At 36.4% G+C, this 25,978-nt stretch overlaps 9 protein-coding genes across 9 annotated transcripts; 6 read left to right on the forward strand and 3 right to left on the reverse strand.

The window, feature by feature from the left end:
• Positions 1–260: 260 nt before the first annotated feature.
• Positions 261–1,691, forward strand: GCK72_021696 (uncharacterized protein; the record flags this gene model as incomplete). Its single annotated transcript, XM_003095361.2, has 5 exons — positions 261–446; positions 494–639; positions 694–892; positions 937–1,527; positions 1,572–1,691. 5 exons carry the CDS (start codon positions 261–263, stop codon positions 1,689–1,691), a joined length of 1,242 nt encoding a protein of 413 aa, XP_003095409.2.
• A 262-nt stretch (positions 1,692–1,953) lies between these two features.
• GCK72_021697 (uncharacterized protein) lies at positions 1,954–5,506 on the reverse strand (the record flags this gene model as incomplete). Its single annotated transcript, XM_053734439.1, has 9 exons — positions 1,954–1,987; positions 2,037–2,161; positions 2,211–2,311; positions 2,355–2,505; positions 2,550–2,786; positions 2,832–2,925; positions 3,001–3,160; positions 3,464–3,635; positions 5,282–5,506. 9 exons carry the CDS (start codon positions 5,504–5,506, stop codon positions 1,954–1,956), a joined length of 1,299 nt encoding a protein of 432 aa, XP_053583352.1.
• GCK72_021698 (uncharacterized protein) lies at positions 5,093–9,281 on the forward strand (the record flags this gene model as incomplete). The annotated part of the gene is made up of 14 exons (XM_053734440.1): positions 5,093–5,144; positions 5,278–5,392; positions 5,436–5,635; positions 6,023–6,215; positions 6,262–6,355; positions 6,398–6,634; positions 6,677–6,824; positions 8,081–8,273; positions 8,316–8,409; positions 8,452–8,688; positions 8,732–8,879; positions 8,923–9,026; positions 9,072–9,196; positions 9,248–9,281. The coding sequence occupies 14 exons, from the start codon at positions 5,093–5,095 to the stop codon at positions 9,279–9,281; spliced, it is 1,974 nt and encodes a 657-aa protein (XP_053583353.1).
• Positions 9,282–10,315: 1,034 nt separating this feature from the next.
• GCK72_021699 (uncharacterized protein) lies at positions 10,316–13,031 on the forward strand (the record flags this gene model as incomplete). Its single annotated transcript, XM_053734441.1, has 11 exons — positions 10,316–10,390; positions 10,435–10,705; positions 10,751–10,936; positions 11,427–11,660; positions 11,712–11,747; positions 11,793–11,846; positions 11,898–12,081; positions 12,132–12,225; positions 12,275–12,668; positions 12,712–12,922; positions 12,971–13,031. The coding sequence occupies 11 exons, from the start codon at positions 10,316–10,318 to the stop codon at positions 13,029–13,031; spliced, it is 1,800 nt and encodes a 599-aa protein (XP_053583354.1).
• Positions 13,032–15,092: 2,061 nt separating this feature from the next.
• On the forward strand, positions 15,093–18,634 carry GCK72_021700 (uncharacterized protein; the record flags this gene model as incomplete). The annotated part of the gene is made up of 13 exons (XM_053734442.1): positions 15,093–15,141; positions 15,192–15,279; positions 15,324–15,565; positions 15,613–15,796; positions 15,841–15,934; positions 15,980–16,379; positions 16,423–16,630; positions 17,216–17,469; positions 17,518–17,653; positions 17,743–17,836; positions 17,883–18,285; positions 18,340–18,547; positions 18,598–18,634. 13 exons carry the CDS (start codon positions 15,093–15,095, stop codon positions 18,632–18,634), a joined length of 2,397 nt encoding a protein of 798 aa, XP_053583355.1.
• An 894-nt stretch (positions 18,635–19,528) lies between these two features.
• On the forward strand, positions 19,529–20,938 carry GCK72_021701 (uncharacterized protein; the record flags this gene model as incomplete). The annotated part of the gene is made up of 6 exons (XM_053734443.1): positions 19,529–19,577; positions 19,621–19,756; positions 19,807–20,015; positions 20,059–20,340; positions 20,386–20,505; positions 20,556–20,938. 6 exons carry the CDS (start codon positions 19,529–19,531, stop codon positions 20,936–20,938), a joined length of 1,179 nt encoding a protein of 392 aa, XP_053583356.1.
• Positions 20,939–21,067: 129 nt separating this feature from the next.
• GCK72_021702 (uncharacterized protein) lies at positions 21,068–21,461 on the reverse strand (the record flags this gene model as incomplete). The annotated part of the gene is made up of 2 exons (XM_003095353.2): positions 21,068–21,291; positions 21,368–21,461. 2 exons carry the CDS (start codon positions 21,459–21,461, stop codon positions 21,068–21,070), a joined length of 318 nt encoding a protein of 105 aa, XP_003095401.2.
• Positions 21,462–21,530: 69 nt separating this feature from the next.
• GCK72_021703 (uncharacterized protein) lies at positions 21,531–21,856 on the reverse strand (the record flags this gene model as incomplete). Its single annotated transcript, XM_053734444.1, has 2 exons — positions 21,531–21,667; positions 21,712–21,856. 2 exons carry the CDS (start codon positions 21,854–21,856, stop codon positions 21,531–21,533), a joined length of 282 nt encoding a protein of 93 aa, XP_053583357.1.
• A 1,757-nt stretch (positions 21,857–23,613) lies between these two features.
• On the forward strand, positions 23,614–24,758 carry GCK72_021704 (uncharacterized protein; the record flags this gene model as incomplete). Its single annotated transcript, XM_003095367.2, has 4 exons — positions 23,614–23,890; positions 23,941–24,177; positions 24,507–24,654; positions 24,707–24,758. The coding sequence occupies 4 exons, from the start codon at positions 23,614–23,616 to the stop codon at positions 24,756–24,758; spliced, it is 714 nt and encodes a 237-aa protein (XP_003095415.2).
• Between the last annotated feature and the right edge of the window lie 1,220 nt (positions 24,759–25,978).

Here is a 25,978-nt window from a genome sequence, read left to right on the forward strand (position 1 = left end):
CTGTAGATTGTTGATACAACAAAATTTTTTGTTTGATATGTGAGAATAACTCAAAATCTGTTTTTGAATATTGCTCAGTCTTCAAATTTATTTGTTTCCAGAAAAAACCCATTGCTCAGTCTAAATTGTTGTTGTCACGCACTCCTCTTCTTTTCCTTATCATCATTCTTCTCTCTTGTTTGTTACACGCCACTCGCTTATTTATTCCTTGCATTTTTTTTCAAAAATTAATATTTTTTACTTAAATAAAAAATTGAAGAATGAGCCGACTATTTACATCATCTGAGACCACTCCTACGATCGAGAATGGTTTGTCTTCCCGTACTACCCATGTCCCCAGTCAAAGCTTCCCGGGAACTGGACGTACTACAAATGAAGGATTTGAAGTTGTCAGCCTTTTTGAAATTTTCATAAGTTTTGTTGACTTTCTACTTGAATTTAGACCGGTGAGTTTTTAAAATTTTCAATTTGTTCTAGAGGATTTGGATTCCAGGATCTTGGACACTATTGGAATGAGCTCAAAGCTTTTATCAATTCATTTTTGGATTCAGCTCCTGGTGCTGTAGTTGGAACAAGTTCCAATACCCAAACTTTTGGTGAAAAGTTGTTGGAATTGGGGGAAATAAGGAAGAAAATAGAGTTAGTTATACCAGATATAACTTACAAACTTGAAAAATAATTGAAAAATTCCAGATTGGAAGATAAGAAAAAACAAGAGGAACTGGCGAAAAAAACGGCAGAAAAAAGAGCAAAGAGTGAGCAATTGATGAAAGAGTTGCAAGCAATGAGCACGCAAAATCAGGAAGAATTGGAGAGACGGAGAATGGAAAGCCAGCGGGTCCTAGAAGAACTTAGAGAGAAAAGCAAGATGGATCAGTTTTATAAGGATAAAGTGAGTTGGACATCTCGACAGACAAATGTACAGACAGATTACAGACCGCCGCTCTAGAAACCGCCAGACTAATTGAGCTTGGAAAATTGGAACTCGACAAGTTGAAAAAATCTCGCCAAGAATCTCATGCCCTATACCAAGAAAAAATTTCCAATATGGACCAAACCTACCAAACCAAACAACTGAACTTCAATGCTGAAGAAGAAACTCGAAGACAAGAGCTATTTGAACAAGAGGAGAAGGTTGAAAAGCAAAGAAAGGAAATTGAAGAGAAATTGGAGGAAGATTTGAAAATTCTCAGAGAAAAAGGAGAGTTTAGAAGACAGGAAATGGAGGAACAGGTCTATCAAATCAAAAAAGTTCTCCAGATGAAATTCTGCAATGAGATTATGGAGAAGAATTGGACGGATAGACTTAACAAGTTGAGAAACTCTTTCAAGGAGGTAGAAACGGCGTATAAAATAGATCCAAGCAGTTTCTTATCGGCAGTTTCCAACCAGAAATCGGTTATGATAGCGGAGAAAGTGGAGATGAGAAGAATGTACGAGGAAACTGGAAAGACGTTTTTGTTAGATGTCGAAGAGTCTGTGAAGGGAATTCTTGAAGAAGCTGAGAGGCTAATTTATTTGTTGGAGGTGAGTAAGGGGGTTTAACTGGTATTCTACAGAATCAATTTCAGAACGAGCCATCCAACACTAAAAGGATAGAAGGTTGCTACAGGGCTTTATCAACTACCACGTTGGAAATCCCAACTATGGCGGAATTGAAGCAACGATACAGAGAGGATAACGATTTTTGATGGGAGGTTATTGAAAAGAAAAACACGATCATGATCAATTCTTGTCTTTGAAAATTAAAACAATTAAATAATTATGATTTCGAAAGTAAGAATTGAGAGATTTTTCATCATGGCTTTGAGCATTAATTTTTTTGATAACTCACATTGTTATATAAAAATAATTTACTGGAAATAAGCATTTTTCTTATGACAATGTTATAATCCTATTATGTATACCGATAAGAAACAATAACTTTCACACCAACATTGTATGTTCTCCCATTCAGGTTGCAGATGGAACCCAGAAGTCGACGGGGCTGCAATTCGAATTTTTGAATTATAATGTTATCAGTTCATTTTAATAACCTAACACTGTATATCCTGATCTGAAGAATATTGCTTTTGATTTCCGAGTACTGAAATCCAAGTGTCAAGTGGTAAGAGCCAGCATCGAATGGGTATGGACCTTCCCTGATATACGTAGTGTTTCCCTAAAGCTAGACGAAATTTTCCAAAAAAAAAAGAATTGTGTGATCTTACATAACCAGCATGTGACTCAACAGTCTCTTCAAATGATCCCGAACTCGATGATCCTGCATTATGCCATGCTAAGGTGACCATTCTGAATGTGTTTAGGGGTCCTGGAATGTAAATGTTTCGTTTATTAGAAGGTATCAATAATACCATAGTCCTGCAAAGTCATGCAAATGTGATAGTCTCCGGCCAATGTAGAATTAAAAAACGGAAGTGTTACGTTTCCAGATTTTGTAACTTCTGCATTTACAGAATACACCAAATACAAAGGCCAGATAGATGGTAGCCAAGTGGGTGTCTGCTTGTCAAAAAGCAATATACATAAATTCTATCAGCCATCCTTACTTCTTGAAACCTATCATCCTCCGCAAACAAACAGATTCCATTGGTCTCACTAGCCAGTCTGTATATTGAGTCTTGATATGATCTACCCAAAGGTGTCTCCGATATAACAATTGTAGTTTGTACATTAAATTTTTGGAGAGTAGACACCAAATCAGAAATGTCGGTGTCACTTGGGAGACGTTTCATCAGAACAAATATTGTCGCTCCGCAATGTTCCACTTCCATATCGAAAAAATACTGAAATGTATTGATCAAATTTTTAGAGATTAAGGACTGACCTACTTTAAGAACTTGGAAAATATCACTCCCCTTCTTTGGATCTGTAATGGCCTCTGTTACATTCGGAAGATTGCTCAATAGAGAACTGTTGAATCCACTAAAATATTGAAATTAAATGCGTACTCGAAAAAATTAATACATGATATCTCTTGCCCAAGTTATGTTTTTATACATCGCGGTGTCAAACCGAGTCTGTGCAAATGTGTTGTAAGATTTTTCACTTAAGTTGGCTGATAGGGTCTTCCACGTGTTCAGAACTTGTTTCGCAGTCAAATCATTTGAATAAGCGTAGAGTAATGTAGATTTTTCATTTGGTCGACAATTTGTATTGTCTGAAAAAGGAAATTTTTAATAATTATATTGAAATTCTCACCTTTAATATCTGGAGAAGTTGTAGTACTAAATGGTTCAGTAGAAACACTTCCCTCATGTTCATTTCGGTTTTGTAAATAAAAGAAGAGAAATATTGAAGCAAAGAATATGGCAAAAAGAAGCAGATTTAAAAATAATACCAGCATTACTTTACGAAACCGGTTGTTTACGATGTAATGCAGAATTCCAAAGTGATGATGTTTGCTGGAAGCAATTTCGTTTAAAAACAATTGATTGACTCTAGTTTGGGTTTTAAAGCTCACTTTGCAGGTTCAAACTCAGTCTCCGGACTAGTTTCTGACACAACCACTCTGGTCGGTTCTGTATTTTGGGTGATGGAATATGGTTCAGAATCTGAATTAATTTGAGTTCGAGGATTTTCATGTGATAGCTCAGATACTGTATTAGTTTGCCGAGATTGAATTTGCAAAGTATCTGAAAGAAGTGGAAATTGTAATTTAATTTTTTTTTAAATGTTATACTTTGTCTGGCTTGCCTATCAGCATATATTTTTCGAATACGAGGAATTATATTTATTTTCTCTGTAGAATGAGAGTCATTTCTAGAACCCTCGGCAGTATGAGTCCTGGGAGAAGATGACGAGGGGACTGAACTCATTTGTAGACAGTCATTTTGCAGGGCTTCTGAAAAAATTTCTTAGAAAAAATAAATTCTTATAAAAAACTAACCCAATCTGGCTTGCCGCTCTGTATAGATTTGTGAAATGCGTGTAATCAAAAATGGCATACTTGCAGAATCGCTTGTAGCAAGTAAATCTTATTTAACAATTCAAAAATAACACGTGATTCAACAAAAGTGTAATTTCTAATGGTTGGAATTATCTCAGGTTCAAAGAGAACCATTAACCATTCTAAGAACTCTAAAAAACAATTACAAAGAACTTTCATTGATTGAATACTTTACTGAAAAAACTTGCTACAATCACCAACACTATTTATGTTATCTGAAAAAGTAGTATTGATCATCATAAGGAACTCAGAAGTCCAAAAGCTCTGAAACAAAATATTTGAAAGTTAATTCAAAGTTTCACTCAGTGAACACTGGTCGGAAGAGTTTCAGTTTTTTATCCTAGGAACTTATACTGAATTCGAAGATCCTTATGCCAAACCAACTGAACCTTCCTAAATGTGTTTAGGAGTCCTGGAACAGATCCGGTTGATCTGACCCTTGCATTGACTGAATAAACCAAGTATAAAGGCCAGAATGATGGTAGGCAAGTTGAGGTATAAATCAGAAAATATATACTTACTTAGTTACTTAGTCAATCCATTCTTCGCTCAGTTGGTATGGGCGCGGATCACAGCAATTCATTTTTTCCGATTTTTGACACTTTTGCTTCAAGGTTCGATCAGTTGATTTCCTTGTCGCAATAAAATTTGTTTTCTCAGGTAGTCGGCCCATCGTATTGGTGATCGTCTACTGGTCTCTTTTCGCCCTAAAACAAATGATTTTTTGCAAAGATTCAAAAAAATATAAAACTCGTTCACACACCGTCTCCTCAGCAGACAGATTGGGAAGTATCTTACACCGTCTGACTCAGACTATTTATCAGCCAATCAACGTGACGCCAAGTATGACCTAGCCTCTCTAGAGAACCAGACAAACAACAGATTGGAAAATGGCACTTAAAATTCAACTAGGCATAATTGATATAAACACTGAGAAAACAAAGAATGGAATATTACAAAGCCGTTGTTTTGTAATGTAGGAAACAATTTTATTATGAAAAAAACTCTCTGACTATGTTGCTTCATTTGCAGCTTAAGAAGTACTAACTGCAAACACGTGGTACTAATAATAATGATGTTTTTTTAATACATTTCTTCCGCTGTAATCCACAAGGGAAGAAGCATCTATGACCGCCCAATTTGATGAAACCATTAGTCACTGTATGTTATCTAACCGAACAGGAACTGGCGAAAGGTATTACACTTTCCTCTGCCACATTTTGGTCTTATTTCTGTAATGATCTCAAGAATTAAACATGTTTATGCAGAATTTCAATCTCGTAGAGGTGGTAAGAGTATTTGATGTTCTGTTTAGTTTAAAAATTCAGGTACCATCAACACTGATTCGGCGTCTGGTTCATCCACTCCTCCCGGGATAAATGAAGAGTCAACTACTGTAGAAATAATTGACACTAACCCACCATCAGAGTTTGGATTAGTGGAGTGAGTCCTCTTATATATTTTTCTGATGTCTTTTGTGTTCCAGCAAACAACGTCACTTTGGAATTCTCCGTTACACCGTGACCAATCGATTCCGTAAACTGATGCTGATCGCATTAGTTAACTTAGTTGTTTTTGCTGCGTTTTTCCTATTTGTCTTTTTTCTCATTGTTCATTTGGACAAAAAACATGAAGACATTTTTGTTAGTTCCACGTTACCAGCACCAACAGCAGGACCTATGAATAGTAAGGAATCTTATTCAGTTTTCTCAAAATGTCTCTCACTAGGGAAGGCCTCCAGGTTATCGTGGAGTTATGGGTCGTGACCTATATCATTTGAAAGCTGAGAAAACGCTGATTCCAAATATATACTCAGTTTTTGCCCTCGAGGCCTGGTATTCGAGAAAAACGAGGTCAAAGTTTGGACCCTCTGACAGGTCATTGTCTTTCCGACGCGTTAAAAATATCAGCAGCATGGTGTAGGCGGTTGTGAGGCGGTGTGGCATGAGGAAGGGTGTGGGTTCGGCCCCGTCTTCTCAGCTTTCCAACGATATAGGTCACGTCCGGTAACTCCATGGTCACCTGGAGGCCTTCCCTAGTCAGAAAAGACAAAGAAAATAGGCTAGTTTATAGAAAACACATCTTGTTCACCACGAAATACGACGACGTTGATTTTTGCATATTCCAATGATCTGACACCCGATCAAGTTCTAAACTCGTGGCAAACTCTCAGAAACAACTGCCAAAGCTCCTATGATGTATATTCATACGCTCGACTTGATGTGAATTCGGATTTAAAAAATCACGGTTATTCCACCAGCTTGGAGTAATTCAGAAACTAAACTGTTATTTTTGAACCTTTGAATTTTCAGTGATATTGAAGACGACATCAAGAGCGATCTCCCAGATCCAAAAGAGTCCTATCCGAGTTATTACTTTGGAAGCAATATTTTGATGTGTATTCGGGTAAAATTTGCTACGGTTTCCCTGAAAATCAACATGTTTCAGACTATGTTCACAAGTGATATGACCCTTTGCGGGGCAAAAATGTACTTTTTGGTCAAACGTCTTCCTAACGATACCGATGTCTCTGATTTAGTGTTTTTACTGAAAAAGTTTCATATTTCAATCACGTTCGTGGTATCAGAAAAACCTTCGGGTGGGATGAATCAACAGGTATTGTACACGTTGGCAACACAAACTAATGGATTTTGTATCTTTGCGGAAGATCATAAATTTCAAGATGTAAGAGAAATAACTTCAGACTTTCAAAAATTACTGATTTAGACGCCAGCTTGGGTACCATCATTCTGGCCTCTATACTTGGTGTATTCTGCCAATGCAGAAGTCAGATCAACCGGATCTGTCACGCTTCCTGTCTTCAATGCTCCGTTGGCCGGAGACTACTACATTTGCATGACCCTTCAGGACCATGGTATTATTGAAATTCTTGGTTTAATTGATAACTGAAATTGTAGGAGCCATGCAGAAATTCAGAATGGTTCATTTAAAATGGAACAACAGTGAATCTTCAAGTTCAGGATTTTTTTTAAGAAACTTTAGAATCACATGCTGTTAAATTTGTAACGTTACATTTGTATTTCAAGCGGTAGAATCAAAGTTTTAGGGTGAAACCACGTATATCATAAAAGGTCCATACACATTGGATGCTGTGCCTTATAATATGACACTTGGATTTGAGTATTCGGATGACGAAATCAATATTCTTCAGATCAGAATATACAGTGTTAGGTAAAAACTTAGAAACTGTTAACACTTGAAGTACATGTTGATTTCAGCGCCGTCGACTGCTGGGTACCATACAGCAGTTGATTTGGGATCTGGGTGCAGAATAGGACAAACTAAAGAAAACTCAAAATAATAATTGTTTTTTGTTGTCCGTTTTTACGATATAATCCTATTATGACGAAAAGAGACACTAAGTTCAGTATCGAAATGTCATGTGGAAAATGTAATGAATGAATCAAAAATGATTATTTTTTCTGTATCGTTGCATTTTCATTGCCAGAATTGGCATATCCTATGATAGATGAATTTTTCAAGCCTTTCACTCTTAATGAATTTGCGTGACATTGGTCAAGAACTTTAATTTTGATTCTTGATATAATGAAAATTTAAATAAAATCAACATTTGGCAGAGAGAAGTGTATTACCTTTCATCAGTTCCCATATGATAAGATTGCATAATTGAGAGTGCTGTGACTAATATATTTCCAACAAATTGGGCGGTCACAATTACTTCTACCCGTGAGGATTATAGAGGAAGGAATTGATTACAGAAACACCAATAATATTACTACTTCATGTTTAATGTTGTTTCCCAGTTATGACTTCACAAATTCCAGAATCTTATGATGAACCTTCACAGTTAGTTTTTTTTTGTTGTTGAATAAGCTGCTTTATCTTCAGTTTATTGTTTTTTTCCAGCAAACCTCATTCCTCGGGAATCGTATCCATTATCATGAAGAATCGATTACGTAAAATTATATTTCTTGGAGTTGTCAGTTTTTTAATATTTTCTGTTATTATAACTACAGTTATTCTTATTGTTTTTCTCCCAAGAAGTCACAGTGGTTATTTGGAAACTACGACTCCCTCAAAGTCTTCTTTCACTACGACAATCCCTTTCGGTGAGTTCATATCCGTATCTGAAGATCTTTTCATTTTTAGGCCACACTGATTGCACACCAAATCAAACTTCTACATTTTTCTTTGCGTATTCTAATGATCTGACAGCCGATCAAGTTCTTAACACATGGCATACTCTAAGAAATATCTCGCAAGGCTTATATGATACGTATTCATACGCTCGATTTGATGTAAATTCGGATTTTAAGAATCACGCCTATTCTAGTAGCATCGAGTAATCCATAACATGGTTATTTTTGAAGCGTTCCATTTTTAGGGCTATTGAAGACGACATCAAGAGTGATCTCCCAAATGCAAAAGAGTCCTATCCGAGATATTATTTTGGAAGCAATATTTTAACGTGTATTCGGGTAAAGTCTGACACGATTTCTCAAAAAATTAACATGTTTCAGGATATGTTCATGACCGATGTAACCCTTTGCGGAGCGAAACTGTATTTTCTGGTTAAGCGACTTCCTAACGATACCGATGTCTCTGATTTAGTGTCTTCACTGAAAAAGTTTCACATTTCGGTCACGTTCGTGATATCAGAAAAACCATCTGGTGGGATGAATCAACAGGTATTGTACACATTGGCAACAAAAACTAATGGAATTTGTATTTTTGCAGAAGATTATATGCTCCGGGAGGTATGAGAAAACATTTTAGGCTTTAAAAAATTTATTGATTTAGACCCCAACTTGGTTGCCATCAATCTGGCCCTTATACTTGGTTTATTCAGTAAATGCAGAAGTCGGAGCGACCGGATTTGTCACTCTCCCAGTCTTTAATTCTTCATTGGCCGGAGACTATCACATTTGCATGACTCTACAGGACCATGGTACCATTGACATTCTTGGTTTAATTGACAAATGGAATTGTAGGAGCCTTGGAAAAATTCAGAATGGTGCATTTGACATGGTACAATAGTGAATCATCAAGTTCAGGATTTTTCAAAGAAACTTCAGAATCACATGCTGCTACATATGTAACAAATCATTTTATATTCCAAGAGATGAAATTAAAGTATTAGGGTGAAACCACGTATATCAAAAAAGGTCCATTCACATTGGATGCTGTCCCTTACAACATGACACTTGGATTTGAGTACTCGGATGACGAAATCAATATTCTTCAGATAAGAATATACAGTGTTAGGTAAGAACAAAGAACAGTTAGCACTTCACTTGGAATACATGCTAATTTTAGCGCCGTCGACTTTTGGGTACCATACAGCAGTTGATTTGGGATCTGGGTGCAGAAAAAGACAAACTGAAGAAAACGCACAATAATAATTGTTTTTTGTTGTCAGTTTTTACGATATAATCCTATTATGACGAAAAGAGACACAAAGTTCAGTATCGAAATGTCATGTGGAATATGTAATGAATCAATCAAAAATGATTATTTTTCTGTATCGCTGTTTCTTCTCTGCCGGAATTGGGATAACCAATGTTTTCTGGGTACCATACAGCAGTTGATTTGGGATCTGGGTGCAGAAAAAGAAAAATTGAAGCATACTATAATAACCGTATTACAATAATACCAATTGCTTTTTATTGACAGTATTAGTGATATAAGCCTATTAAGACGAAAATCCACTAAGTTCAGTATTGAAATGTCACTTGGAAAATGTGATAAATAAATTAACTTTGTTTTGCTGCAACGTTGCTTCTTTTCTGCCTAAATTGGGATAGCCTATTAGAAGTTCTATGCAATTTTCAAAGACACGTGTCTAAAACTTCATCACCGTCGTAGTAAATGGTTCTTCATTTACCTCCGAAGACATAACACCCAAAGCAGACTCAGTTTGAGGGGTACATTATTTTTTAAATTAAAGTTTATTCACAATTTCAATGATTCTTGTCAACAAATTGGGCGGTCACGATTTCTTCCTTCAGAGCGGTGGACTTCTGCGCCCCATACGATGATTGAAAGTTGTTCCCTTCAGGTAAATGAGACTGTATCTAGTTTTTTAAAATTCAATCAAAATTGAAATATCTAATTAAAATTCTCAAGCCGTTCATATTTTAATATTGCAATTAAATTTAAAACCACACAATATTAAACTGCGAAAGTTATTCTTTCTTATCAATGAAATAGGATTATATCATCAACGATAAGAGAAATATGTATTGTTAATGAATTTTTTGTTTCATAATGAAATACATTTCAATATTTCTTATTATTTATTCACAACACACAAAGTGTTCTCCAATTTGTCCAGATGGATTTGACTCAGTAGGAAATAATTGTTGGAAATATGTGCATAAGTTTATGGATCAATCTGGTGCGGACACCGAATGTCTGCAGTACAATGGGGCGTCATTGATAAAGATTTATGATAAATATGTAAGAATTTTCATATTATTTACTTTTTCCCGATTATTCTTTAGGAAAACGACCATCTTCAAACCTACCTCATAGTAAAAAACGCCAATGATCGAGTTTGGCTTGGGATGACTTGTAACGAGTCTACAGTAGCAGCCTCCTGCAATTGGTCTTATGATAGAGGTACTGCAGCAGAATACAATAATTTTGGAAACAATTATCCGAATGTTACAAAAGGAGCTTGTGTTTATATGAAAAAAGATGACAAGAAATGGTATAGCAGTGATTGTGAGCAAAGGAGAGCGGTTATGTGTGAAGTGCCACAGACTAGTGAAGGTACCAATTTCTTTGCTTCTGAATATACATACTATGTAATTTCAGATCCGTGCCCTTACAACTATAACCACAACTGCTACTTCCCTAGCGATGTCAACGCTTCCTTTGCAGATGCCGTCAGATCCTGCTCCAACATGTGCGCAGATCTGGTATCCATCCACTCCGCCCTAGAAAATCGTTACCTAATCACAATCTCCGATATACAAGCAAGATGGTGGTTAGGAGGAGTCGGTCCGGCTCCTGATATCATAGTGTGGTCTGATTTCTCTCCTGTGACATATAGCAATTTTCAATTTTTTCATACACAAATTTCTGGTTGTCTGTATACGGATATCAATTATAATACTAAAGTTGATAGGCTTTGGTTTACTGATTATTGTTATAAGACGGCTAGATTCTTTTGTAAGAGACCGACTGGTACGAAATGTCTGACTAATAAAAGTTGATGTTTATGAAGCGTCTTTCCCACTAACACTTTATCTGCAAACCACGAAAATTGATAACAAAATTCTAACAATTATTTTGGATGTGGTGCCCCGGATGTTACAAAAGAGGCTTATTTTAAAAATTGATAACGCTGCTAATCCTAAATAATTCAATCAATTCCCTGATACGAATGTGTTTTAAGAATTTATGTACAACTAACAACTAACATGTCGACGACAGAAATAATTGGTGAGTTTCGTGCAAGAATTATTTAAACAATATTTTTATATCTCAGAAACCCCTCCGATAGCTTCAGTTGAAAAATCGCCAGATCGAGTGTTCAAGTATTGCAAAATAGCAACCTTCGTGCTACTCGGCCTACTCATTCTAGGCGTTGTAGTATTCCTTATTCTATTCTTTGTAGTTCCAAAACATGGAGATCAAAGTGCAAGTAGTACTGTAGTGCCGAGTATTTCTACAATTGGTTCAACTACAGTAACGAAGTTAGCTACTACAACAAAGCCATCAAGTGAGTTGTATGATTCTTCTACAGTACCTCTAGTGACTAATGTAACTGCAGAACACTCAACTACATCGAAACATCTACCTACTAATGGTAAGTTATGTTACATGAGTCTCCGCTGAATCGTGTTATCTACAGGACCAATCACCAATACCACGGCTTCGGGATTGTCTACTACATCGCCGTCCAATCGTAACACAAATATCTAAAATCTCGAGTAGGAGATCCCTGGATTTTTTCCAGGATGCTCTCTAATAACAAACACAACATTCCTGTTTGCCTACTCCAACGACCTCCAATCTAGCTTGATTCAGAAGGCTCTGGGTGACATAAAGACATTCATTGTGAACCCGAAAATCACAACGTTTGCAAATAATCGATTTGACACGATTAAAGAAGACCCTATTCATTTTCATGGTTCGAAAGAGTGAGCTTGGAAATTAAAGATTCGAATTAATCGACTAATTAATAATTCAGCAACTTTACCGATTCCGTTAATGCATTATTACCAGATTCGAAACTGAAACTTCCAAATATCAAAGACGGAAGTAATGTTCTCAACGTGATTGAGGTAATATTATCAAAATGAAAATACTGTAAACCAATACTTGAAATTCCAGAAATTCCTTGAGCAACCAACGTGCGGAGCCATAGTTTACATCCTCATGAAACGACTGCCGGACACTGTGGACGTCACAGATCTAATCCAGGAACTTCGACTAAATCACATATCCGTGTTTCCTGTAATTGACTCCGCTTATATAGGAAGCAAGGATCAAAGTATAATGTGCAAGCTGGCGCACACAACAAATGGATTTTGTGACTACCAAATAGCTAGTAGATTGGAAAATGAAGTTTATGAAACAATGTGGATAGTGTCTAGAGTCCATGTATTTGTATCACGAAGCTATCAAGTATCTGGAAAAGGTTCTATAAAAGTTCCATCGTTTGTAAGACCACCACAAGGAAATGAAAACGGATCGATGGGTCTGGTGGTCACTTATCAGAATCATGGTAATTACTTATATGGTGATTGACTAATTAAATAAGCTTTCAGCACGAGATACCAATTTTAAAGCGCTGAATCTCACTATCACTGACGATCAGAATAAAGTTGTGCTAACCGGGCAGACAAAATCAACAAATGGAAATGCTTTGTTGAAACACCCCGTGTTGAAAAATAATGTCACCTATCAAATTGATATCGATTATGAATATGCGAGAACGGATTGGTTCGAGAAGATTGATGTGAGAATGTATAGTATTTCGTAAGATTGGGAGGAGGTGGGGATCTTTCTAAGCATATATTTTTTCAGCCCGCCTGGCACATGGATTCCATTTCCAGCTTATCAAAACGTTTCAGCTGTCAGAGTCTAGGTTTTAAAATCATTTCTGTTTGTTTATAATCTATAATCCCACTCAAATTGTTAATCAGAAAGACCTTCAAGTTAATAATTGCTTCGTGATTAGCTGCGTGAATAATTTTGTTATATATAAAGTTTTCTTTTTAAATTTTGAGCGGCAGGAAGCGATTAAATGAAAAAGGTGTCTTTGACCATTAGTATGTATAGTTTTCATAGACACATACTTACCAAATCACGGGCCGACCCGCTGAAAATTTCAGGGCCCGGGCCGGCCCGCAGGGCCCGCAGCAAAAAATTATTTTTGAAAAATAGAATTGAAAGTCTTGGAAATTAAATGTTTTCTTTGGTTTATACTAAATCGAGGTCGGGGGATTCGATAAGACTACTTTCAGAAGCCTCCAGCAAGTTCTTGATCCTGATTCTGATCATCGGCTGATCATCACAGAGACTTTGAGAGGCTCAAAGTTTATAGTGACAAAATAAGGCGTGGGATGAAGAAGACCCAAATGGGCCCTATGGGATCTAAAAATGGTACCATCTTGTTTGCAAGGGTCGAATTACTAAAATATCTGAAAATTTAAAAAAAAATCTTCGGCTGATCAGTCACAGTCAAGATGAGCCGAATTTTAATTTTCAGACATTTTAGTAATTCGACCCTCGCAAACAAGATGGTACTTATTCTGACAATTTCCGTTTTCACTTGTTGTCTTTTTATAATTTCTAATCAATAATATGTTTGCCATGAAGTAGTAAACGAAAAAACAATGGGAAAACGACGAAAAATGTTTTTTCAATATTTTGACGGGCCGAATGGGCCAAGCGGGCCGGGCCGGAGGATTTTTGGTTGCGGGCCCGGCCCGGCCCGTGACAAGTTATTTACAAATTTGAAAATGGGAATTGCCTATTTCTAGATGTTAATTATAATACAGGAATTGATGGATTATGATTTGCAGACTACTGTACTAGGTGGCCCTGGTATATTTGTAAACGTCGGACCGGCTTGAAATGTTCTGATAGTTTGTGAATAAATATGTCAAAATTTGAAACAATTTTCACAAACAGAGAGCAAAGACCATCTACATTATTCTGTAATGATAAGATTAATTCCTAATTCTTACTAAGTCAAATTGCTTAAGACTATAATTTTTGCCTGCAAAGTGAGAACTAACATGCCAAGACAAGAGGGTGGTAAGTTTCTGAAAATGTTTTGAAAATTCTTAAATTTTAAGAGTCCCAAGTCTATACAAAGCTAAAAATGAAGCCAATCAAGGCCTAGAAGTAATTGAGCTAGAAGAGGAAGTTCCTGAAAATGATGCAGGTGAGTTTGTAATTGGAAAACTTGAAATCTACGTTTTTAGTTTTGAGATGAGCTAGAAGAAGAAGAACTTGTGAGGTATTGCTTTTGGATTTGGATTTTGCTTTTGGATATTGCTTTTGGAAAGTGTGTTTTCTATGTGCTAGAAGTGGTAGAAGAATCAGGACAATGGGGGAATGGATTATGTAAGGATGATCGCTACCCCTTTATTTGCGAGTTTCCACCAACTTTTTTGCCAAAATTCCAGACACTTGTGGCTTTAACTACAACAATCATTGCTACACAAAACTAAACTTCTAATTCACATTCACTGATGCTCAAGACGCCTGCCAACGGGATTGCTCTACTCTATTATCAATCCATTCTGAACTGGAAAACCGATTTGTGGTTTCCATGTTCAACACGACAGGAAGTCTTCTCTTGGCTGGTGTGGCTCCTTCTGAGAACTTGGTGATTTGGGCAGATCGCACTGCACAAGATTATAATAATTTGAAGTCGTTTGACATGGAACTTAGTTGTATTCATATGGATTTTCAGTCAGGTGACTGGAGTTCTGCTCTTTGTAACAAAGCTTCATGGATTGTTTGTAAGAGGAGAGTTGGAATAAGTTGTTGAATGATAATAATCTTTGAATTGAAATATCGATTGAATTATCAAAAAATTAAATTGAACAACGGACAGAAATGATAAGACAACTATCACATCCTCTCTCTCTTTCTATTAAAATTGATAAAATGATTTATTCTCATTCTTCCTATCATGTCCACTCTGCGAGACAAGTTATATGCTGAGCGGCAACTCAATAAACGTGAGAGAGAAATTTTTCTTGAAGTAAATTATAAACTGTTCACGTTTCAGATGCTTTTGGAAATAGGCCATCCGTATCTAGAAATGAAGTTCTGCCAACTTCCAATGAGGATCCTACAACTGAGATGGAACCAATCCCGTGAGTTGTTTGGATTATTTCTATATAAAAGAATATTATTTCAGTAGGCAGAAACATTTCGCTTTGCTAAACCGAGTGGTTGATAGCCAGTTTCGTAAAATTATTCTAATAGGATTAGTTAATATCATTATACTTGGTGTCTTTGTCGCTGTACTTTTCTTCCTCATTTTCTTAAATCACAAAGATCCGCATGCATCTAGTCCTACAAAAAGTTCGACCTCATCTTACCCCACTACTAACACAAAGCCAACTGTAACTACAACCACAAGTACACGAAATGCCACAGGTACTAAATCCCACTTTGAACTATTTTATATCGGATTCATTTTCCAGATTGCACTCCAACAACCCCTGCAACATTACTTTTCGCTTATTCTAATGATATATTTTCTGGCCATATTCAAGATGCTTGTGACTGGATAACCGAATATTTTACATCACTGAAAATAATCTATTTCGCAAATATTCGATTTGACACCACTACAGATGACCCTATTTATTTTCATGCTAACAAAAGGTGAGATTAAAAATTAGTGGTATAGATTTGTTTAAATTATTTAGTAACTTCACGGTATCCGTCAACACATACTTGCCTGATTCAAGCCTAAGCTTTCCCAGTCAACGTACTGAAAGCAATGTTTTAAATGTTATCAGGGTAAGTAGTGTTACTATTAGAATCTTCTATAATATTACCTTTCAGAAATTCCTTTCCCACCAAGAATACCCATTATGCGGTTCTATACTCTACATACTAATGAAACGATTGCCTAACACCAAAGATGTCTCTGATCTCATCCAGCAACTCCGCGAACTTCACATTTTCGTGTATACTGTAACTGACACCAATTCATTTGGTGGTACTGATCAAAGTCTTATGTGTGAAATCACTCACGCCACTAATGGCTTCTGCGACTTTCAAACTACTGATATGCGAAATGAATATTATCAAACTGCTTATGAGATCTCCAGGACCTATCAATTCGTGTCGCAGAGCTATCAAGTATCCGGGCAAGGAGTTATAAATGTTCCATCTTTTGTAAGACCGAAACAGGGGAATCAAGCTGGGACCATGTCTCTGGTTATCACTTTTCAAAATCATGGTAATGATTTATTAATTGACAAAATTTAATTTTCCTTTTTTAGGTACCGATGACAATCTGAAATCTGTCAGCTTTTCTATACTGGACGATGAAGACAAAGTGGTTAAATCTGATCATTATAAATCAACAAATGGAAATTCTTTTTTGGAACATCCTGTACTAAAAAATGACGTCACTTATAAAATAGTTATCAACTATGAGTATGGAGAACAGAGGAAGGAAATTATTGAAGTACGGTTTTATAGCTTTTCGTGAGTGGCGTGGATTAAAGACTATGAAAATTATTGACTACATTTCAGACCGGTTCATTCATGGGTTCCGTTTCCTACTTTTTGATTCACGCTTGAAATAATTACAAATGTTGATTAATAGGATTATGTTAGGGGTATTAAAAAAAAGAGTTTATTGGTGAGGGTAGCATTCTCAGAAAAATGAAGCATTTCTTTACTTTAACTTGTGTATTCCCATTCCTAGCATTTGTAATCTTTATTTATCAGCAACAGTATAATATTTCATAAAATATAAATTAGAGGACTGTCACATGCCGATGATTTTGAGATAAGACAACTGACTTCTTCACTGTAATGCTCTCTCGACTCCGAAAAATTCTAGCTGATCGACGAATCAATAATCGTGAGAACTTGTCATATGACAGATTGTGATGTTATTTATTTTCAGAGTCTTCTGAAAATGAGTCTTGTCGAATTTCAGTGTCTGAAAGTTTGCATATTGAAAACAACCCGGTAGTTACAAGTGATGATTCAAAAACAGAGTTTGAGCCGGGAAAGTGAGTGAATTTTTTTTTTGTTGATATTGTCAATGTTAAAATGTTTCAGTCAACAGCACCACTTAGCCCTTTTCCATCGAGTTGCCAATAGTCAATTACGAAAAATTGTTCTAATCGGACTACTCAATGTTATTATTCTCTCCATTTTTGCCTGTGTGCTATTAGTTCTCGTTTTCACGGAAGACAAACCGCATATCAACGATAAAGAAGGGTCATCTACTACTGCAGCTCAATCGAAATCTACTGATGTCGCTCAATTGACATCTACAACAGTGAAATCTTTCTCACCGTCATATCCAGATGGTTGTTAAGCTATCACTCACATAATATCCATGATTGAAATCTTTTCAGCATGTACTCCAAGATCGAAGTCAACATTTCTATTTGCCTACTCCAACGACCTCCCATCTGATTTGATAGACAAAGCACGTGACTGGATAGTAAATTTACTTCCGAATAGAAGACCCGAGTGCTATGCAAATCGTCGGTTCGATTCCACGGACGACATAATTCATTATCACAATTCAAATCAGCAAGTGAAAAGTAGACTTAGTGAGAAATGTGTAACATTTTTAGAGAATTAGGCCAGTCAGTCAAGGCACATATGCCAAATTCTACGCTAAAGTTTCCCAGTCGGGCAAATGGAAGTGATGTTCTGAATCTTATTCGTGTAAGAAGTTCAACGGTTAAAATTCTGGTCATCAGGATTTTTATAGAGTTTTCTCACCAACGAGGAATGCCCACTCTGCGGTGCTGTAGTCTACATTATAATGAAACGATGGCCCAACTATGAAGATCCTTCTGAACTCATACAGCAGCTTCGCCAACATCATGTATTTGTCTACACTAACACAGACACTACACCATCCGGTGGTCTCGATCCAAACTTTATGTGCAAGATCACGCATGCAACTAATGGATTTTGTGGTTTGCAGTCTAGTGCCAAAATGGATGACGACATTTTTCATACTGTCAGGCTCATCAGCAGACCATTTCAAATTGTGTCAGAGAGCTATCAAGTATCTGGAAAAGGGAGCAAGCGAACCCCAAAGTTTCAAATTCCTCTCCAAGAATATGCAGATGATTTTATTTCAATGGTGATAGTATTTCAGAATCATAGTAAAAAGACATTTTTAATTAAACATAATAAAAATTCAAGACTCACCTTTTCAGTACTCGACGACAATTACAAATATATCAATTATACATTTTTGAACGACAATCAAGAAGTTGTGTTCGCTCACTATTTGAAACCGGAACAAAGCAATACTGACATAGAACAACGGAGACTGGCTGTAGGTGTTACATACCAAGTTATTCTAGATTATGATTATGGGACTGCACAGGAAGATTTGATGGAAATTAGGCTGTCTAGCAGTAAGTAAGTTTAGAGGGACCGGGAGTTTTTCTTTCTGTAATTGAGTTTTTCAGCACAGTGGATTATTGGCTCCCACTTCCCGCGCTGTGATGTTTTTGCAAAATTAGTAGTTGCTTCTTGATTAGCTGCGTAAATAATTGCCGTGAGTCTGTTGAATTATAGAAAATATGAAAACTATTGAGTACATTTTAGACCGGTTGATTCAAGGGCTCCGTTTCCTGCATTGTGTTTCAAACTTAATTTATTACAAATGTTACAAATTAATGGGATTATGTTATGGGCATTAAGAACAGTGTTTGCTGAAGAAGGAAACATTTTCAAAAAAAACTAAGTGTTTTTTAATGCAACTTTTTTATTCCTAGTATTTTTTTCCAATCTGATAGAATCCTTCACAGTATGTCCAAATGGTTTTGACCCATCCACTCAGTTCATGAAAATAAAGATGATTTGAAAGTTGTACAATAAGACATATTATGAATTCAATTTTTCTACACAGAAAAGCTTTCCCCATCCCCACGCGGCAGCCACGCCCTCTCCCAACGTTGCGTCTAATTTTTGAACACTGTCGCAAGAAGTGGGCGTGTCCGCTGCAAGGGGGCGGGGCGAGCGTTCCTTGCATAGAAAAAATTGAATTCATAATAATGTATATCTGCAAGAAATGATCAACCGAATATCAATAATTTATGCGGAACGTAAACCTAGACGATTTGCTGAAGTCATTGAATAATTCAATAATTCTCCGTATTTTTTCAGGACCAGTCCAAAATCAAGAAGTCTATTGATTAAAATCGGTGGGACTGGACAACTACAGAGTGTTCTGAAACGTTCTCTTTTATTTGTAAAGTTCCAATCCCTCTGTGTTGATAAATCTACTTCGAAAGAATTAAAAATGTTTTCTCTTATCAGTCACACTGACTTATGACTAAAAATCGAAAAAGTCCAGGCCAACCACAATTTGCTCTTCATTTTTGCAAAACTTACAAAATGATCAACAGAATTTCACAAATATATGCGGAACGACAAGCAAGAAAGCGTGAGTTACTTGACTTATAACATTTTTCAGCATAGTTTTACAGGACAATTCCAAAATGATATATCTCGAGCTAGTGTGTCTAAAGATTCAATATATCAAAGTACCACGCCAACCATCCGGGAGAGGACAATAGTAGAGGTCGCTAATCAGGAGCCACGTCCGGATTTTGAGCCAGTGGAGTGAGTTGAAAAACTGAATTCTCTGGTTACATAACAAGATATTATTCCAGAAGACAACGCCACTTTGGAATCCTCCGCTACAACATGAAAAACAGATTTTACAAAGTTATGCTAATCGGCTTAATGAATGTGATTTTAATCGTTATTTTCTTTCTATTAATGTTCTTTTTTGCCTTCAAAAGCAAGTGTAGTGAAGACGAAGGCTCCACTACAGTGTCCCCCACGGATCATTATTTTACAAAAGCTATAGGCTCTGAACGTAAGTTTTGCTCCAATCAACTTTTTTGTTAAATTCATTCCAGCATTTATATTAACATGCCCCAATGGGTACGATCTGGTCGGGACAAATTGCTTACAACTCTATAATACACCCCTGACATGGTCGGATGCGAAGGATCGATGTCATCTCAGTTCTTCTTATCTATTGACTATTAAGACTAAACAGGAAGACAAAGAATTCCGCGCCTACATGCAGGAACACCACCAGTACAATCGCACATGGTTAGGACTTACATGTACCAGCTCGAAATTAACTTCTTGTGAATGGGAAGATCAGCCATTTCCATATTCTGCTTTTGCAGACGGTAAGGAGCCGTTTTTATTTTAAGACCAAACTGAAATTATTGCAGGATCTCCAAATGGTGGATGTTTGTTCTACAATGTGACGGATACATTGAGTACCCCATGGGTTGGAGAGGATTGTGACCAAAAGTTGGTTTCGGTTTGTATAACTAGTTCAACAACATTAAGTATGAACTTTTTGTTGAAGTTATCTTTTAAAAATAAGTTGTTATTCCAGCCACATGCAATAATCACTTTGGAAACTATTGTTACAACTATTACAGTCAGGAAGCAAGTTTTTCGGAAGCCGCGGATTTCTGTAAACTTCACTGTGGGAATTTGGTATCAGTCTTATCAGAAGATGAAAATAAATTCCTCCTCTCGATGGATGAAATCAAAAGTGACTCAATTTATCTTGGAGGATTACTGGCTACGGAGGACAAAATATTGTGGGCGGATGGGTCTACAATGTTGTACAATAATATGGTTGAGTATAACAAACAAGATTTGTGTCTAATTATGAAAATGGGAAGTAATGGAGGGAATTGGACATCTACAATTTGTTCCAAAACTTATTCGTATGTGTGTAAAGTTTCTGCTCAAATAAATTGTAGTATCTAATTGTAATAAAACAATAATTCCATGGCTTCTCAAATTGGGACATATATTGGGCAGTGCTGAGTTGTGTATTCATCTTATGCCAAATTATATGAAATTAACGAGTAAAATGTTTATCGAACCCGTATTTTTTTAATAAATTATCACATAATTATCTCGAAACTTTTTCAAATTTCTCCTCGGCTTCTCCACAAGATGATCGATAAAGTTATAGAATTTTGGGGGAGTTTTTAATGGGATTTCAGATGAAATATCCTTAACATCATGGTGAAATTTATCGTTGTCCTCATAGAATTCGTCCAAATCACACTTCAAACTTTTCGAGTCGAATTGACTTTTTCGGAGATGAGTGTCGTCTGGAAACAACTAGATTTTAGGGCAAGCGTGGACATTTGGACAGACAGACAGACAGGAATATGAAATATAACTCACTATGCCGATCCCATGGGTACTTTTTAAAGTCCTTTGTGTATACTTTCCTCCAATTTCTTCGTTCTTGAACAACATGATAGGTGACAACTTCCATTGTCGTGGGAACCCATTTCACCTTTTTCTTGGCGGTGCCGAACAAAAAATATCGATAGGAAGGTAAAACCTAAATCAATAAACTCACATATCTCCCAACTCCTCCAAACGATTTTTCGTTATACTCTCCATCTTTTGAAATTTCAAACTGCTCTCTAATCTTTGAGCTAGTCATTGCAGTGTAATAGTGTGGAGGGAACCATTTCCCTAAAAGAAAACCAAGTATTTAAATTTAGACAGAAAAAACTCACAATTATCAATCCATGGATGAACTGATATTCTTTGGAAAAACATCAAATCCAAATTTTCATTCAATTCTTGTAAAAGTTCCATGAATTTCTGATCAATCATCCGACCAACTTCCCATCTCTTTTGTTTATTCAAAGAGTAGATCATAAATGGAGATATATCTGTGTCAAGAGAGCCACTGAAGTGCTGAAATATAGATTGTGACAATTATAAGAATGGAATTATTTTTTTCTTGACATGTGCTCGGATCGGCGTGAAGAATTTTGAAGAGACACCCGTTCTTCATCATTTGTCCAACTTTCCAGTTTAAAAGTGTGTTGAAGCGATATTTACAGCGGTGTTCTGGCATGATGTCTGGAATAAGATAGTTTTCAATTAGGACATCCGGACAAAACGAATCTTTAAAACAGTTATCTATGCATTTGGGGTTACTTAGACCAGGTAGGGAAGGGATGACCTATATCACTGCAAAGATGAAAAACGCTGATTTTAACTATATATTCAGTCTTTGCCCACAAAGCATGGTACTTGAGAAAAACAAGGTCAACGTTCATTAGCTTTACCTTTTAAAAAATATCGCTGCCGATTTTTCTCCCTGTAAAAATTTTGAAAAAATATATTGCATGTCTGAAATTAATTCTAAAAAATATATTTTAAGGTCTGGGAGGTTTTGAAACCGGACAGGCATGACTCGAAAATAGTGAATGCGGCAGAAACAAGGGGAAAATGTCAGTAGAGTGTGCTTGCTACATTAGGAAAAGTGTAGTAAAAATTTTTTGAAGTTATATAACTTTTGGAGTTTTTTTTTCAAAATTTATGATTTTTATCAAAAAATGTAGAACATTTAAAGAGCTACAATTTTGTAATTGACATTTTTTTAGCTTTATTGAGTTCTTAAGGTAGAAAATGCGTTCTAATAACAAATCTGCACAAAATTAACTGGTTTCACTTGGAGACGTTGTAACTTTTTAATTGTTGCCTAAAATCTGTAATTTTTATACCAAAATGTAGAAAATGTCTTTAGCTACATTTTTATAATAGATACTCCATTAGTTTGCAAAGTTCTTTAGGTAGAAAATGGGCTCTGATGATAACTAATTGAATATAAATTTGAAGCAAAAGTAATTTCAGCTTTCCAATCATATAGGTCACGTCTCATAACTCAATGACCTTTCCTAGTCAGATCTCAGATTTTTGAATTCCCTGGCTTCTGATTATTGGGATACTTATAGACTAGACTCTCTCACTCTCTCTAAGTGGATTGAAATCCGGTAATACTGAACTTCCGGTCTCTAATCTCTAATTTTGCATTTTGCATTGCTCGGAAACTAAGCTACCGTAGTTTCATATCCGGATTTAGACAACAAGGGATTAGCTCAAAAGCTGAGGATTGGGAAGCCAAAGGAATGAGTGAAAAATGAAATAATGTGAAAATTCGGTCATTTTCAGGCTGTTTTCCGCTTTAAGAACGCATCAAGAATCTTTGATATTAATAGAAATCGTGAGAATTTGGTAAAACTCATTTATCATTTTCAGGCTGTTAAAGGAAGAATTATACGAAACAATACTAGAACCGATATTTGATTAAAAAATTAATTCAATAAATAAATAAATGTTTACCACAACACAAAATCTTGTCCTGCTATATACACTCTATGTGTTCTCGAAATATTGTGAAACCTTTCACCAGCCGCCGTTTCGGTTGCCAAGTCTCTTGTTTGTGTTGTTCTCATTCTTTCTAGCCTGGTCAATTTCTTCCCTCTCTGAAAATAAAAATTCGTCACTATTTGGAAAGGTTTTGGAAATGTTGCCGCTTAGTCATTTTCCATTTCCCTTATCAGTAGGGTATAAAAACCGCGACCTTTAGGTTTTTATCACTATTTTTCTATATTTCTGCCGTCCAAATGCTCCGTAAGCCTTCTAGATCCCGGCTCGCGGAGCACATCATGTCTCATCTTAGGTCTTGGGGAATCCTGGTGAAAACTTTGCATATCCCAAATGAAAACTGGAAATTTTTTGATAACAATGATTTCTACCCATTTCTTCGATATTCATTAAATAAGAAGCGACGATGGGAGGTAGATTTTTTGGAGGATTTGACGGAGATTCAAGACTTTTATGGAGAGGATGTTGAGGTGTTATTTTTGAAGAGGTCTCGGACGGAAGCGTATGATTGGCCACGTAAGTCTATAATTATATGTTTTGAATTAATAAATTCTGTAAATTTTCAGATTACTACGAAACAACTCTCCCAGGACAATTCAGAATTCGGGCGGTTCATCAGCTGAGCCACAAGCAGATCTACAAAAAACAAGAAGTAAATTCAATTTTCGGGCAAGATTTCAAGAATTTTGATGCGTCGAAAAATATGGAAAATAAAGGTGTGGTGGCTTATAATTTCATTGGGTCGCAAGAGAATTATTTGAAGATTTTCAAGAAGAAATTGATAAGGAAGAGGGATAATGAATGTGAGTAAGCTTTTATACTTTGGGGAGGAAGAAGTCTGTGTGTCCGCGTGTCCAGATGTCCGAATTTTTTAAAATAATTCTGAAAATAAGACTATATCGATAGAGAAAAATTCGGGCTTTCTAATGATATTATAATCTCACCAATTCGATCAAAACTAATAAAGTTGTGATAAAAACCATTATGAGAAAAAAAACATAGGTTTCAGTCTAGTCTGGAAACTGCTTTTTCAAAGATTCCAGTGCCCAATTTCCAGAAAAGTTCAAATTTTTTGTTGTTCCTATACTCTTGTTATCCGGATGTCCCGATCTCTAAAAATGTTTATTTCCAGGGCCCCACACCACCGGTTGGCAACGGGTAAAACGACGGGAAGTAATCGATATGGAGATCAGAAATCTGCATAACGATTTGACTGAAAATTCTGATACAGAAAGTTTGGAATTAGAGGATGAACCTGAATCAGTCAGTGATCAAAGATTGTGAGTTGTGAAAATGAGAATATCTGAAATCTGGAAAAATGAAAAATTTCAGCTACAACTTGGAGGAGCATATCAAAGAGAAGCGGGTTAAACGACGGTGCTGAAATCTATGACTTGAGCAGTTTATTCATTTTAATAAAACTTCATAATTCCGTCTGTCTATCTGTTTGTCCAAATGTCCTCTGGTCCCCCGTACTCCCATTCTCTTGAGTACCCCACACTTCTTCCTCCGTAGCTGCTAATCTCTTTTTCCCTATTCATTTTATATCCCCCACACTAAAGAAATGCACACTCACACATATATTCGTACTAGCTTCGCTCTTTCCTTTTTCTCTCTCGCTTCCGTAGAAGCCCCCGGCGGTCTTTGGTCGTCTAGACATTTAGAAATGAGAGCGGCAGATGGAGTCGCCTTGGTTGCCAAGGGAGATTAGATGTTAGAAGTCGTGCGCGAGTTCTTAGAAGACGAAGAGAGAGAGAGGAGGTGCAGGGAAGGATTAGTAATACGGGAGGGATAAGCTTGAGGAAAGAGGGATTATGTTTCCCTGCGATTTATGAGAAGAGGGAGCTACGGTAGTTGGAGCTCAGCGCAACTAGTGAGTGGTGGAGGGGCGTTGGAGGCGGGGAAAAGCTTGAAACAAACGAAATAACACTTTTTTTGAATTAAAATTAATTTATTTAAATTAAAAATTAAATTAAACATTTTTTGCTGAATGGGACGTCGAAGCATCCTTTGAAAATAGCTTTTCCTGGAAAAAAGCTTATAAGGGACTGGCTAAGGGGGTTTTTAAATAAAAACTTACAAATTTTCCTTTGGCAATGTAGATGAACGAAAAAACGTCGCTGAAATGAAAATTCATAAAATTAGGGGGACAGTGGATATAGTAAGGATTCTGCTTTAAAAAATATTCTAGTAGGGGAGTTATACATATTAGCACGGCACGCTTCTTATAACCGCGCTATACCGAAAGCCCAAGAAAATTGTGTGCGAAATTGAGAGGACTCAGAGAAAAAGAGACATTTTTCAAGGGCGTTTCGGTGGAGCGCAGTTGTAAGAACTGTGCCGAGCTGATAAGGTTGTTCTTAGTACCCTGGCCTGAAGGCAATGCTAAAAAGTAGGAAAAGACTTACAAGTAGGCCGTGCAGATAGATTTTCAATTTGAACCCGATGGAGGAGATCTGAAATTATTTTATTATTTTAAATCATTTTTCAAGGGTTTTTAAAATGAAAACTTACATTCTCGAGACGATGGCGTCCGAAAGAATCCCAAAATGCTTCGCTGAAAAAGAATTGGTATGATTGGAAAGCTGGTATTGTGAGGATTCT

This window comes from Caenorhabditis remanei, chromosome V (assembly GCF_010183535.1).
Source record: "Caenorhabditis remanei strain PX506 chromosome V, whole genome shotgun sequence".
NCBI lineage: Eukaryota > Metazoa > Nematoda > Chromadorea > Rhabditida > Rhabditidae > Caenorhabditis > Caenorhabditis remanei.